Source organism: Apteryx mantelli, chromosome 8 (assembly GCF_036417845.1).
Source record: "Apteryx mantelli isolate bAptMan1 chromosome 8, bAptMan1.hap1, whole genome shotgun sequence".
Lineage (NCBI taxonomy): Eukaryota > Metazoa > Chordata > Aves > Apterygiformes > Apterygidae > Apteryx > Apteryx mantelli.
The window spans coordinates 22,028,854-22,044,797 of record NC_089985.1 but is presented as its reverse complement, the minus strand read 5'-3'; the positions used below and the strand labels follow the sequence as shown (position 1 = coordinate 22,044,797).

Sequence of the window (15,944 nt, the reverse complement as noted above, 5' to 3'; positions counted from 1 at the left end):
AATATTCTCTTGGCTAAACTTTCTACCAGAAGACAAGTTGCCCAAAACTAAACCATTGATTCAAAAGCTTAATCTCATTTAATGTTTCAAACTCCTCACCTGCAACATCATGCTATGTAACACTAAAAATACGTTAGTCCCGTATCACTAAGCAGCTGGGGGGATGCCGTCACTGCACAACGAGCAGCGTTGGCAGAGGAGACGACTGGTGGCACCGGTGCGGGTGGTGGCACCTGCCCAGCCTTTGTGCTGAGGCTTTTGTGGTGGCTTCAGCTGCCGCTTCCACCTTGAAAGCTACATAGCTTTCTCCTCCTGGCTCTTTGGACGTTTCTTACACGATGAATTGCCTAGGAGGAAGCAGTTAAAATTTAATTCGGGTAGGGATGGCAGCACATGCAAATGATATAGACTCTGCTAGCCCTTGTAGATTATATGATTTACACATTCACTCAAACAGCAGTGAATGAACAGTCCTATAGCAGGCACTACGCTATTGTGCTGTTACTTCTATGCCTTGTCTTTTTAATGAAAGGGCTTATACTTGCAAAGTTAATTAACTCATTTCTCAAAATCATTTACACATCTGCTCTGTTTCTGGTAAAACTTCAGTTTCACATTACTAACTAACTTTAGCATTATATTGGGGGGGGGGGGGGTACCAGACACGCTGTTTCATTTGCAATGACTTCAGATGTGAAGTTGCTAATAATGATGAATTTCCTAGGTGAAATTCGGCCTGTGAGTTTGCACTGGTAGCTGCTCTGGAAGGACAGGCAGATAGATGTTAGCCAAGAGCTTGTATTGGCCTTGCTGCCACCCTGCTGGTGTGCAGCGACCCAAAGTGCAGCATCCGCAGTGCCGGGGTGCTGCGGGCCCCTCTGGGCACCTGCAGGGCAGAGGCAGGCAGGACGCAGCCGGGCCCCCGCCGGCACCGGCACCGCAGCCGGGAGAGGGGCTGAGGGGCTTCCGACGGGGCCCTGCTGCTCTGCCGCCCCCGCGCTGCCCAGCGCTAGTGCGTCGGGAAGGGCTTTCCGCCTCAACACGAGTCTTTCATTGACTGCTACAAGGTGGGGGCATGGCTTGGGACAGCTGAAACCTGGGCAAACAAAAAGCGTGGCCCTCCTTCTGCTTTTAACACTGCAGTTCAGCAGCATGTCGGCTTGGGCAGCCTATGATGTGTCTGTGCACTGCTGATATTTACAGTAGAGTACATCATGCTAAGCTTAGCTTACAAGCCGATCACAAATGCATGATTTTTCAGTATTTTAAGTAAGTAAAAGTGTCTTACTTACTCATGTCTATGTGAAGAACTCCACTTCCCTGTTTTCAGAGTGTGCTGCCTGTGAAGGCTTTTTTTCCACTTAGAGGATGCTAAACAGAAGATAGCCAATGAAATGAAGGAAAATTTAATTACAGAAAATATAACAGTCTTCAAAAAAAACAATGCTCTCTTGTCCCCACAAGGAAAAAATAAAAATAAAAGCCCTTTGGAAAAGCTGAGGAAATATTTGAGGCTGAGGTGAAAGGGACACAGCTTGACAAGTACGCTGAAAGCTGAATGTGGCTTGCCTGTGAGTGCAAAAATGAATAAATGTGTTTTATTCCATTATATTAATGAAATGGTTAATTTGGTTGCTATAGCAACAAAGAACAGCCATGCTAAAAAGCCAAAGGGCTATACATAATGCCTCATACAAGGTCTCTCTAATTCTAAAGCCGATTTTCTTAGCTACAGTAGAAGCGATCTGTGTTTTCAATATCATCTTAAGCTTTTGCATCAAATCCTCTAGCTAATCCAATAAATAGGCTATTAGCATAAAACAGCATATATGTTTGAACCTCATAAAACTTATAAAAGGGGTTTACCTATGCAGAGTCATAAGAAAAGATCAGGTGAGTGCAGAGTGGGGCTCTTTCTTTAAAGAGCCTGTTCTGCATGCGGCAGGGCAGCAGTGCATGTGTTACAATAGGAAGTTCCTGCAATTATTAAACAAACACGTGACTGTACAGGAAATCACTGCAGAGGTAGCTGAAACATCCAGCCGTAATTATGCTTCCCACCCTGACAGGTATTTCGCCTTACAGAAATAGACTGTTTCCTTTTCACTTGCATTTTGCATTATTTTGTTTGAAAATAATAATGCTTAAAGATTTCAGACAGGACTCCTGTAGTGCTTTTGTTTGTGTGCTAATGTGAAAGCCTCGTAAAGGATGACCCCCATGGCCTTGCCAGCAGCTGGGACAGCAGACTAATTACTATTAAAGTCTGTGTCAAAGCAAAGGCCAGGAGGCCCATTCACGCCATCCGAGGCGGTCTGGGCCAGGCCCCGTGGTGGTGCCGCTGGCAGGGTGGGCTGGGGCCGGGGCCAGGGCCAGGGATGAGGGCAGGGGCCAGGGATGGGGCTGGGGATGAGGCTGGCAGTGGCAGTGCTGCACTGTCCCGTCCGGCCCCTGCTCGGGAAGGAGCCGTACACCACAGTGAGCAGCGCTTGCATTCACTTTGGCTCTTTCTTGGTAGAGAGAGTGGTCAAACACCATACTGCTTGCTTCCTGAAACATAACTGCAGGAGACCATGGTGCACCCCTGCAAGAAGGAGAAGGCCCTGCTTCCACTCACTAACCTCTGCGTCTTGCACCCACAGAAGCAAAAAGTAGGTGGTTTTTTTTTTTTTTTTTTTTTTAATCTTCAGGCCATCTAAATTTGCATGATAACAACATCTCATTTCCTAAGAAACTTTGGTTCCTCAACAACTGGGCATGAAGCCTTCAGTGCCTAGGCCTAAACCTGTCTCCATTAAGGCAAAAGCTGTGACTATTACTAGTCCCTGGACTAAACAGGTGAGAAAAATGTCCTTAGACTGATGATTAGTTCCAGCCATTGAGGTGTGACTCTGATATAGGCAATTCCCTGTGAGCTGCCACTGGAAGCATTTGATCCTGACTGCTGCTTTCTCGGCTGCAATGTAACAAAAGAGCCCTCAGAGTCGAAGGCATTAATATCGAGGACCAACTTTAACCATATCATGATTTAATGTGTTGAAGAAGAAAAGTGCTTGGTCTTGAGAAAAGACAAAGGAAGATCAGTGGTTGAAGCTGTTTTACTAAACTTGCACGAAATTCATTTAAGACGCTGTTGTCTCTGCTGAACATTACAAAAACGTGTGAGCCACAACTTTGAACTATTTGTTGCCCTTGTCTTAAGAATCCTGTTGTCAAATACATGCAAAGCAGACAGGTAAGCACTGCCTAACCACTGCCAGAAGGCTTTGCTGTAGCTGTTAGTGCAGAGGGGCCCAGGCATGTGGGCTGTAAAAAACAGCACCCAGGGTACTGCAGGAAGCCTTCTCCCTACTCAGCTATACTGCAACAGCGAATTTACTGGAGATGCTTGATATTTCTACTGCACAAGAATCCCCAGTGAATTCAGGTGTATGTTAGTATTTGGCAAAGCACACGCAAACCGAACAGCTCGGGTTTTCAGCTGCTGAGCCCCAGTGGGAAGGTGTTTCTTCTGGTCCAGGATTCAGCCAGTGTTAATTCACATACGTTGCCCAGCCTGGGTATGCAAAATCATCCAGGCAGACAACACAAAGTAAATCTTAGTAATTCTTTTACAGAAAATGATCGGTTGCATTGCATTGCGGTAACTTTATTTTGCTTTAACTAGAAGTGTGTGTTTATCATTAAGCTCTGAGGCTGTCTAGAGACCTTGCCTGTGAAGAGGAACTCTTCATCTGCTTGTTGAGGAGAAGTGCGGCTTCCTTGCTCTGTGGACATGGAAAGCTCTGTTCCAATATCAGCAAAACTCACACCAGGCAGAGTTTGAACGCAGAGAAACAGGGAGGGAGAAATGAGTAGGGACTCTTTACTGAACAAGGCTGGTGTGGAAATCTGCACAAGACCCAGCACAACAATAGGAGAAAGAACTATGAAAATCTGTTCTCCTTAAGAAATGACTCTAGCGTGTACAGTTTCTCAGAAAAGAAAGAAAATGGCAGCAGCAAAGACGAAGCAACCCAGATGGTCTATAAGCAGACTAATTTTATATGAAAGACCCAGAAGCAACTCTGAAGCTACCAATCCAGCTGCCTGGAGAGTCTGCCAGGTTGCCAGATGTTGCCAATGAAAAGTTATCTTCCACAGTTCATCAAAGGAGTGGAGCAGCCTGGTGAAGTGAAACTGTTGCCAATAAAATAAATATTTTATCTGAAAAAAATATTTTATACTAGGAAACATGTTGAAAGATATAAAATTTTAACAACATGCCCAACCCCATGTTACAGTAGATAAATAATGAAGCATACACTGTTAACATGCAGAATATGTTGGCTGGCTCTTCTTACTGATAGAAAATATCTATGCTTAACATTATATTTCTATGGCTACAGTCTTGAATTGTGTTAAACAAGGTGGTTTTTACGTGTGGGGGTTGATGGCACTCAGTCAGGGTTTGGATGGTTTGCCTTGAAGCTAGTAGTCACTTTTGTCACGTTGACATAAAAGGCTAAAAGACAACAAAGCTGGAACAGCCAAAGGTGACAGTAATATGTGCTGGAAGACAGGGAGAAGGCAGAAACGACAGTGAGCCTTTCTGTGACTCCCTGGCTGCTGTGTCACGGCGCTCACCTGCTGTGCCGTGGAAAGCCCTGCATCCCGGAGAGACAACAGTGAGGGGCACAGAGGCTAGAAAAGGAATTTGTATTTTGTGTCTTTCAAATTTTATGGAATAAGCAATTGGTGTCTGCAAACCAGTCGTCCTCTAACAATCAGTGTAGCATTAGAGCAACTAACAGCACACATGTACATTGGCTGCAACACCGGAAATACAGGCTACTCATCAGATTCATTCACAGAGGCTAGTTTTAATTTTGCTAAGAGGAAAATTAAGAGAAAATAGGAGAAATTAGTATTTCATCTAAAAACATGAAAATATATATTTTTAAATTCCTATGTAATTTTTCAAATGCCACTATTACAGTTGTCAATCCAGTGCCTTGGAAATAATATTATGTCTGTTCATTTTAGAGGCCAAAAACCAAACTGCCTGTATAGCCTGTTAGCAAGGCAAAACATCTCTTTTTCCAATGAATGTGTATGAGTGCACTGGGATTCACACAAGCAGATTTGGCAGCTTTTTAAAGTATTTCTTGGACTGCAGAGCATACATTGAACATGGGGAGCTTTTTCTGCAGGAATATGATGTGAATACGAATGTGCTAGTGGAGCAGAGGAGGATGAGCTATAGCATTTCTATTATAATTTAATGTCAAATACAGTTTACAAATTTTTATAATGGTAATCAATAGGACAACATGTCTAAACATTAGTGAGGGGTAGGTTTGCAGGATCTAGCCCAGCATGTCTTTAATAATACATACTAATTCCTTAAATGTGCAACTAAATCACTGAAATATATGAGCTCAATTTGGAACCTTTTACACTTTGAAAATTCATATCCCTTTTTTAATAACTGGCTACAGCGTTTCCAGAATAGACCAGATTTTTTCTGATTTGTTTCCTTGGCTCCTGAATGTGGCTGAAAGGGATGGATTCCCCAAGACAGATGCAAAAACCTATAAAACCCAGGAATATGTCCTTTGTGGATGCCTGTTTATATCTTGCCTCACGCTGATGACTTAAAGACAATCCTGCAGGAAATGTAAGTGTGACCATTTCTCTGAGTTCCTGCAGTGCTTAGATTTATTGCTGACTCTCAGAGTTAGAAAGTATTTACATTCATTTGGGAACACATTTCCCGAAACTGTTATCGAACTTGATGGAACAGGAGTGGGGGAGAGGGTGGGCAGGGAGCAGGAACGTGAACAGTGTAACCTGCTCTTCCTTCTCCTGTAAACAAATTACAGTCTTGATTATAATCTTGACTCACAAAGAATGTCTCTAATCCTTCAAAGATTACTCGATAGCTGCTTGGGCACACTGGATATCCTTAGACTACTGAATATCATAGGAAAAGCTCAAATTTTGCTGCTGAATTTATGATTTACATGTACATGTGCTATGCTACTTAAATTAGGTCTCTTGGCATTGTTCTATATTTAAAAGAAGCCACACTAGCGGAGGCGAGGCCTTCAGTATAGTAAGAGTAATCAGAACTGATGATACAGCACCACAAGACATACCAGAAGCAGTCCGCTTTAGCCTCGCACGTGCCATGGTAGTCTCTCGTGCTTTGGATTCTCTATAGTGAGCTACTTTTTCTTGCATTTGCTAACTGAGATTGTAAAATGCTACTTGCAGAAGATCGGAATTTGATATCTCATCCTGCCCTTCTCAAGGGCTTACTGCTTGTCAATCAATTCCTTGAAAGGGATACAAAACGTATATGCACAGAATCGCAAGACTTCGTCTCTAACATTCCCAAAACAGTCTGCTCTTACTGTGAATCTCCTATAGCTCAGGGAATATAGGACACTACTGAAAGACCAAGAGCTTTAATGAAGTTTCAGGTAAATATCTTCTAAGCAATATGATTATCTGTTACTACTTGAGTGTGAAAAAAATCCACAATGATGAACAGAAAAATCAAAGTATAAAGAGAAAGCTGTTAGTGGAGACACTGTGCTTGAGCCTGCCAAGGGATCTTATCAAATGAGCCCGAAGTGTCCGCAAAACAGTGTTAGTGAAGCAGGGACACTGAATGAAATGATACTTTAAAATGTTAGAGAGGCAAAGCACGTGTGTGCATGTGCGTGTGTATGTGGAAAGGATGTAAAAAGGAGTACAAGTCAAAGGAAGACAAAGAGACTCCAGAGAGGGGCAAAGAGTGTGTTGCATTCTGCACTGTAGGCAATTAATGGAATAATGTACACATGAATTAACTCATTAATGATTCCTGGAGTGAATTATAGAGATCATGAAAGACCACCTGACAAGCCTCTCCAAGAAAAACCTATTTAGCAAATGAAAATACAAACCAAGTTGCTTTTAACATTTATTTGTAATTTGGTGCACAATTCATAAACCAAGAAATGAAAGTTAGGGTATACTTTTAATCAAAGATTTGCTGATCATAATATAGGGTATATGAAATTGAATGGATACATCATTTATTATTATTATGAAAATAAAGGCTTTATGTTTTTAAGTGGACTAAAGTGGATTGCAATGTATTCATATTAGAAAGCTCCTATTGCACATGAAAAATGGATTAATACTGAGGTTTTGTTTAGCAATACAGACAAATCTATATTTCTTTCTTGTTGTGAAGTTACTATAACCATACATAAGCACTAAGTATGAAGAATTGGCATTGGGGAAATCATCTTGCCTGTTTGCCCTATACGTATGTGCTTGGCAAATGTAGTCTGCAGGGTATATATTCCATTTGCAAGTAATCAGATCTCTGACCTGTAACATGCACATTTTGGAGCATTAATTGACACAATTAAAAACTTATTTAGAGGATGAGCTTGAAGCAAAAAAATGTTGTCACAGCTCAGAATCCTGAAATCCAATCTGGACTTCCTAATAATCTGGTTTAAACATTTTTAGATAGATAAAATTGTTCACTAAGGAAAAAAGTAACAATCAAGCAACCAATGCAACATACAAATTTGAAGAGTCCAGCATGGGTTAGCAGATAGCAAATTTATTCTATAAAATGTCTAGTGTGAGGAAAAATTAGAAAGGATTTTAAAAATACACTACTATATGCTGTAGTAGTTGAAAGTGATTAATCCAGTTCTTAAATCATATTTTAAACTCCCTTTCATTTCTTCCCATAGAAAAATAGAAGCCACATTGCTTTGTTTGAATGTTATGTACTTAATTACATCTTCTAAGAAACTGTTTTAAAACTAAATGCAATGTTTAATTACAAAATGCCTCCTTGAAAACAGTTAGCTTGTACATTGATTTGTAGTTCATTAAAAATGCTTTCTTAATTATAGTTACAGCCAGAAATTACATAAAGATTAAACAGACTATAGAGGAATTTGGAAATTGTGGCATGAATTGTAAGGAAAAGTTATATTTCAAATAATGGACAACTGACAGCTATGACTGACTAATTACTGCCTTCCTGTAATTTAAAAACTTAATTGTCATAAAAATAATAATTGGAAAACACAGTGTTCTTTGTAATGGCTATCAATATTACATTTTTTTATAAGAGTAGATTTTCAAGTACTAATTAGAAAGCAAATCAATTGCATCAAAGAACTGTAAAGTTCACACTAGCTGTCGGACCCATCGCCTCAGCACGCTGGGTTCACCGCTAAGGGCAGCCCTCGCTTTGGTTCGTATGGGGTTGTCCTGGAAACCATGCGGATGCAGTCAATAACAGGGCAGACACTGAGACACAGGGTGCAGCCGGTACAACCGTCAGTAACCCTGGGCAGGTGGGTTTTGGGATCAAACCGTATAGCCTGCGAACAGAAATAAACATTATTGATGTCACTCACGGAAAAGGTCAAAATTGCTCCCATTTTAGTGCCTGTGTTTCCTGTACTACAGCACTTGGAGACATCTTTGTGTGATTCCGAACTGCAGCTATAGCAACTGCTAACTAACTGGCAGGAAAACAAAACAACCCCCCCAACACTTTAGAATTAGAAATAGGGGCCAAATTATATCTCGGTGAAAGCTCACTGCCACAAGGGCAGGTTACAGAAGGATGAGTTTGGCCCATGATGCTTAAACTCCCAGAGGGATATTTCTCCTTCATGTGAAGAAAATATTTCATAACATAGCATTCAGCAGGTTTATTGGTTCAGAGGAGATATCAGGACATTCGTGTATGGATTCAGCACAATGCTGGCTGCAAAACGCTATCACGCGTTCTTTTGACTTTTATTTTCGGCACAGCATAAACAAGCTAATTTACTAAAAAGTAGTGACAAATATAGCATGCTGAACCTCATGTGATTATTTTTCTTTGCAAATCTTTGAAAGGGATATCTGGGTTTTGGGCAGGCAGAGCTTGCTTTATTTCTCATGTTTCCACTCAGTGAATCCTCATTACCAATTAGTGTGATGAGTGTATTTCAGTGTGAAATAACAATTGCTGTCTCAATGAAATAAGCTCCTGGTATAATGGAAATGCCAATTAAAAGCAAAACCAAAAGCATCACACAACAAAGCTTCAATATCTAAGAAACAAACCTAGAGAAATAAAAACAAAAAACATTGAGCTGAATTTACTTTTAAGAGTTTTAGGAAGGAAGGGTCAAGGCCTTAAAGCCGAACTCTCACTGATCTGCAAACAAGTGGTGTCTTAGCAAATCTCCTTCACTACCGTCAGCAACTGGGGGAGCAAGCGAGGAGATGGGTTATTCCTAGGTGCTTCTGCAGGTCTGCTCCAAAGGCAGGTTTGAGACACTGGGATTTCACTACCAGGGAAGCACAGAAGTTGCTGTAGCAACTAGCAAGAGCACGAAGTGCACACTAACTGCCCTGAATCTACAAGTTTTAGTTTAGCTTGAGGACAAAGCAAGCTTCGGTTTGTGAGTGTTTGAGAAGGATTCATTCCTCTTTCCCTAATAACAATGCACATCTTGAAAGAGGGTTCAGAGGTAGAGAAATTAACACAGCATTAACTTTAAATCAAGGAAAGCTTTTCTGCTCCCATCCTACAAGGTGACAGCTCTGCAGATCATCATGGCCATTTTGGAAACAAAGATCAGCATAAAGCAGATGATTTTTTGAAGTGGAAGAGGAGAGGGACTTTTGATTTCTTTGCAATTAAGTAGATGGGAAAAACATTCTTCCTGTTGAGAAAACCCCCTGGGGTTTTAAGCGTTGGTTCTTTTGGTGCCAAGTATTTTATTATTTTCAGTTACAGAAAAGTAAGTTGCACTAAATGAGAACACGGTCTTTTACTCTCCAAAGGCTACATCCTCCCCTTCACTGGGAAATCTGATGGAAGGAGAATCAGTAAAGATTGCAGTATCAAGAATAAATTTAGATAGTTAAAAGACTACTGTAATAATCTAATCTGGTTTAGACGCAACATTAATTTTCTCTTATCAGTGGAAAAAAATGTGTCTACCTTTGCTCTGAAATGCTTGTTGTAATTGCTGAGGTTGATTTTAAATGGGAAGACATTTTTTTTTACCGTATGTAGTTAAAATCATCAGACTTACTATTGAATAGACTGAATTAAGGATAAACAATAGGTCACCGTGTTCAGAGGAAACTTGTTGCCCAGTTAAAATATTTGTTTTTGACAAACTGTTCTCATGATGGGATGGATGAAAAATTTCTTGTAGAAATTATTGCTTAATGCATACTGGATTTGATAATCCACTGGATTATGATAGATCATATTTTGGTTTTCTAAAAGAATGTGTGCCCTCATGTGCAGCCCCAGGACTGAGACCCTTCTTACCACAGATCAGTCCATCAGCTCCAGCAGACGTGACAAGGAGTGGTATGAAGAAATGCCAATACATTCCCTATAACTTATGCTACTATACACTGCAGAAAGAAATAGTTTGCTGGGAACAGCAACCCCAGCTCAAAATTGTCTATCTTCTGGTCACAATGATTTCTGCAAACTTCAGCCTACTGCTCTAAACCCTGGCAGTTATCTTGGAGAAAGGATTTGTACCTCAATCAAGATCAAAACAAAAAAACACCTGCCTGAAACCTGCATTGGTTCAAGTTCAGTTAGGCTGATGGAATAGCAACTAGGTTTCTTAAAAGGTGTTTGGCAATGAGAACATCTCCTGTGTCCCCAGGTTCTGGGAGTGGGATTGGATGCATTCTTCCCATTCTCCTTCATGTACTTGAAGATCTCCAAAGAACTAAATTTACTGCCATCTGAAATGGGTCTCCTTCATTTTCTTCCTTTTAAAAAGAATCCCAGTTCTCACGTGCAGTTAGGGAGAGAACAGGAGAGCGACCTCGAGAGAGACGGTGAGGTGTGGCCCTCCAGACTACACCTTGCTCAGCAGTGTCCCTACCGCCACACAGACGGCTCAGACAGGCCTTGCAGAGCACAGCCTGGGAACATGCTGGGGTTAGAATCCAGTATTTTAGACATCTGTTTTTACCACCTGCTCATTAACAGAAGGTGGATTCTTTCTTCCCAGCAGCAGAAAGATAACTCATTGTGCCTTTCTGCTAATTACAGCTGTGCTCTTACCTGGTAGCCAGAATCATTACAGGTCATGTAACATTTGCCACAGTTGATACACATTTCCTCGTCAATCAGAGCCACAACTTGCTCTGTGTTGCTGAGCTCGCCATATGTTCCAATATACTGCAGTGCTTTTCCAATTACATCCTAGGAAAAAAAAATTATTGACTCATTTAGAAGATACCTAAATTGTTTCTATAGCTGTGTAGGAGCACACTCTAGTATTTTAATAAGAAAGATTTAGATATCATTGTGATGATGTTTAGGATTTTTGTTATAAATATTCAAGTTGCCAAGCTTCATATATCCTGTAAAATACAGACAAAGAATGCTCCATACAGGAACATTTCAAATGCAGGCAGCACTTAAAATATCTATCTGTACACAAATAGGTTACACATTTAGAACCTGATTTTGAACATGCTATTTTAATTCATCTATGTTTTGCCATTATTATGTGAAGCTTCAAGAAGCAAAATGGAGCACAAAAGAGGAGTGACACAAACACATCACACAAACAATCTGATCATCCTTGGCTATTTTTCATTAGCACAGATTTAAGAACTCACAAGAAGAAAAGAAAGGGGCATGATCAAATAAACTGACAAAGAAAACAATAACTGCTTTTCTTTCTTTAGAAAGATGAGCAAATGACGTGAAGATCATCAGTTTATTGCAAATATTGTACAGGAATAAGATGTGGGTCTGATCCTGCAAATCTTGATTCAGTTCTGTAAACTTCACGGGTAGGAGATGCAGAAATGAAGGTCTGTGTGATCAGTCTTCTACATCTGTGCTGCAAATGTAAAATGTGCATGGCAGGGCAGAGTGATGGGTACATACCACAAGGGGAAGACCTTATCTCTGAAAGAAGCTGTTGGGACATAACAGATTGCAAACCATTTCTGCTTTACGTAAAGGGAAGTGCACAGTGTGCAGTGGCAGTTCAACTGCACTGAGTCAATGGTAGACATGGGACAAATTCCAGGTTGTTCAGATTACACGGGCAGTATAGCACAGATGATGGACAGATGATAAACATTGCTGCATTTTAAAAGACTCACTTCATGGTAGTGATATTGGTAGTACTATATCGGTTGTCTGGATATTTTCTGAGGTTACTGAATGGGCTTGAACAACAGCTCCCATGTGGAAAAACAAGCCAGATTTTAAATACAGGATTCTATATTGTTAAAAAAAATAATTGAGGTCAGTAAGTGAAGGTTATATGATGCAACAATACATTTTACTTTCAGTGCAAAACCAGGAATAACTGTTAAGTGTTAGAGAAATTTCACTGAGTTATAGGAGAGCAGAACTGGCTTCAAAATCATGCTACCCTAATAAACCAAGAAATCATTACGATTTTCATTATGGAACTTGATCCAAGTCAATTGAAAAACTCTCAAGATCAAGCCAAATACGAGACACAGACAAGTCTGTCTAGAATTATAAGCTTCAAAGTGTTTACCTTTGGTCTTGCATGACCAAGAAACATGATAAGAATTTCTTTTCATATTCTGTTTCTCAATAATTTTTGAACAAGCAATACTTATCTTATTGCTATCGGCCAAAAAGTGTTCTGAAATGGTTAGCAAGCACTTTAAGCTTGTAGTAGTATACTATATTTAACCTGCATAATTTATAATCACATACAATGCTCTATATTGTTTTCAATTCTCATTTAGAAAATTGCAGAAGAATTGGCTTACAGAAACTTAAATTTTCATTGCATATGTTATTTTGGGCAGCTTTACTTTCAAACACACTAAGCATCAATGACTCTTCCTATGCTACCTGAAAGGAAAAAAGGCAGTATGATTTTATCAACGTTACCTCTAAAGGAAAGCTTTGCTACACAAATTAATGCAAAAATGGGTGCCACCATGTCTTCCTGAGTCTGCCAAAAACTTACGCAACAGTTCTATTTCCTGAATGAATGGCTCCCATTCATCTCAGAGAAATTTTAACTTGATCATTTAAATCAAAAGAGTATCTTTATGCAATGAGACAAGCTTCTAGTTCATTGGATGCAGTGGTAGGATCTATGAGAAAAGGAAGTTGCTATTAATGACAGCCGAGGTAGGAAATTCAGCCATATCCCAAATCTAGGAAGAAGGACAAGGAAACTCTACTCTTTTCTTGTTCCAAAAATACTCAAACACTTTGTCTGTGCCAAAACCCTGACTTGCTTATGTATGAAATACCTTGGTTGCATCCATCCAAGAGCTAAAGCTTTCCAGTCCTTCTTAGCAACATGTATAGGACATTAATGATCTTCCAGGATAAAAGAGCTATGGCACATTGCTAAAGGCAGCATGAAAATAAAATTGAAGAGAGACTCTATGAGTGTGGACTGCAAGGGAGCAAGTTATCATAGCTTAATGAGTTAGCACTCATCACCAGAGCTGTGCAAGCTGACCATGTGCATGGTCCAAATTCATTGCAAATTTGAAATAAAATCTGTTTGCTTAAACCACTATTAAAGGTCAATTAACCACCATGAAAGTGTTTAAGCTAATACTTTTCACTTTGCTATTGCAAAGGGCTAGGCTTGAGCACACAGCCCTTTACTGTGCCTCCACTGATGAGCTACAGTAACTCAATCAAACGTAATCCCTTAGGAGAACTGCCCACACTCCTGTATTTTCATTTCCACGTCTTACTCAGAAAAGTTCACAATTTACTGGGAATTGCTCAGCAGTTTTCAGGTTGCTATAGTTCTCAGGTTTCTATAGTAATCTGTACCATAACTTTAAAATTGTAATTGTAGAATTCTGCTCCAGCTTGTTGCAAGTTTCCTGTAGGTTTGTCTGCATCATACCTGTTAAAGATTTCAAAATATATATGTGTGTCTTTGTGTAGTCTACTGCCTCCAGCAATATTAAGTATCCTAAAAGCCTCTCTCTTTTGTATATAGCCCCCAAACCTTCCACTGTATGTCACAAACGCATGTGGTGTCTGCAAGTACTAGACTGTGTCTCTGTTATTTCAGAGTTTGAATAAATCATATAAAACCTGTGCAACATACAGTGAAATAGCTTTTCACTGTTTTAAAGGTATCTACATGGGGAGATTCCCAAAAGTGAAGGGCTTTTTAATCTAACAGACAACGGCATCAGAAAATGAAGTGCTGGGAGCTTAAGATACAAAAACCCCAACCAGAAAGCAGGCAGACATTTAAACAGCATAGGTAATTAACCCAGCACGATTTTCCCAGGGAGGTGCTGGATTCACATCTGTATTCTTTAAGTAAGGGTTGGATGTTAAAATAAAAAAACCAAAGCTCAAGCAGGTTGCAGAGAACAGCTACTCAGATAATCAGGGGATGGAGGGTCTTGCTTCCAAGAGGACACAAAAAAAGTCTTAACAGGATGTTTAGCCTAGCAAGATGAAGGCAGAGCAGGGATATGACGTCTCTTTATATATACATCAGGGAGGGAAAAGAGCTATTTAAGCTAAATGACAATGTTGGCACAAGAACACATGGTTATAAGCCAGCCATGAATAAATTTAAAGCTGGAAATTAGAAAAGGGTTTTTTAATAGGAAAGGATTGAGGTGGTTAATGGCCTTCCAGAAAGGCAGCTGGGGGAGAGGAGGGAGACGGATCAAATTTTAGGTTAGCATTAGGTAAGCTGAGAAAAGGTACTGAAATGGTTGCTTAGAAGAAAATGATCAAAATGGATTTTTCCAGCCATAAAACCTACAAAGGGAATAACAAAAACAATGCATGTGACATTGCTGAATTTGTAAGCAAGTCTCACTTCTCACAGTTCACAAAATACATTTTGTGGGGCCTAGGATCCCAGATAGGGAGGATGATGGCATTTTAGAGGTCTGGAAGTGATTTCAAAAGACTGTGTCAATGACTTACAGCTCTTTTACACTCCTGGATGATGTGTCTTTTAATCACTTCTTTCTCTCAAGCAAGAACTATATCTTTATTCTGCAAAGTTTCAAGTCTTTATTGACTAAAAAAGTAACAGTACTTAAAAATGTTTTGCAGGTGCACTCTTTTACAGCATCTTAAACTATCTCAGAGCTTCTTGCTTCCATCAAATCATAAATGTTTGGAACAAAATAAACAGTGCAGCAAGAAATAATCAACTTTCACAGTTTAAAGTGTGGTTTCACTCTAAAAAGTGACTGTCTAAAATGGCACTATGGGATTCCACACTTAGTATATCTCAGATCAGATCAAATTTGCACTGTTTACCATATAATGATTTTTTTGCCAACTGCCAGACCTGCAAACAGAAGCCAGGTTGTGAAAGTCAAGCTGTGTTCTTTCTGCCTTGTGCATTATCAGCAGCAATAAAAAAAAATCTGAAAGTTAAATTTTGTCTTAAGTTACGCCTTTGCAATCTCAATGACTTTGAGTGCTCCTTTAGGTTACTGCTGTGCTGTCCCACTCTTTTCAACAGAACTGCACCGAACAAACTAGGAAAGGAATTTAGTCCTGCAACTGGCACTGGCAGGGAATTCTGTTGCTATGGTGAGAATGAGAGCAGAATCCATTAGTTTTATGTTACTAATGAGTACAGAAAAAATTCATTCTGTCACTAAGCTAAGCAGATGTGGTTTTGAGTACACACAAGGAACAGATATGTTCAGTAGGATGTTATTATTTTTATATGCTACTTTTATTACTATAGTTGCATTTTTAATATTAATATATCAAACATTTTATGGTGATTAGCTTTTCATTAGTTATCATATTAGTAAACCTATATTTGCAAATATAACTCTCAGTTCAGGCATGGCTCCTCAGTGGCCTTGCAGGCCACAAGTCTCTAGCTTCACACAGACAACACTCTGTGCTCTAGAGATGAGGGACAGCA

General features: G+C 39.9%; 1 protein-coding gene across 2 annotated transcripts in view; it reads right to left on the bottom strand.

Moving 5' to 3' along the window:
* Window positions 1-6,939: 6,939 nt before the first annotated feature.
* Window positions 6,940-15,944, bottom strand: part of DPYD (dihydropyrimidine dehydrogenase) — a 382,796-nt gene continuing 373,791 nt past the window's right edge. For both annotated transcript variants that reach the window (XM_067300877.1, XM_013961321.2), the window contains exons 22-23: window positions 11,108-11,248; window positions 6,940-8,387 (exon numbers count right to left, since the gene is read on the bottom strand). In XM_067300877.1, the coding sequence (XP_067156978.1) occupies window positions 8,217-8,387; window positions 11,108-11,248 (312 nt within the window). In that variant the 3' untranslated portion in view covers window positions 6,940-8,216. The remainder of the gene's footprint in view (window positions 8,388-11,107; window positions 11,249-15,944) is intronic.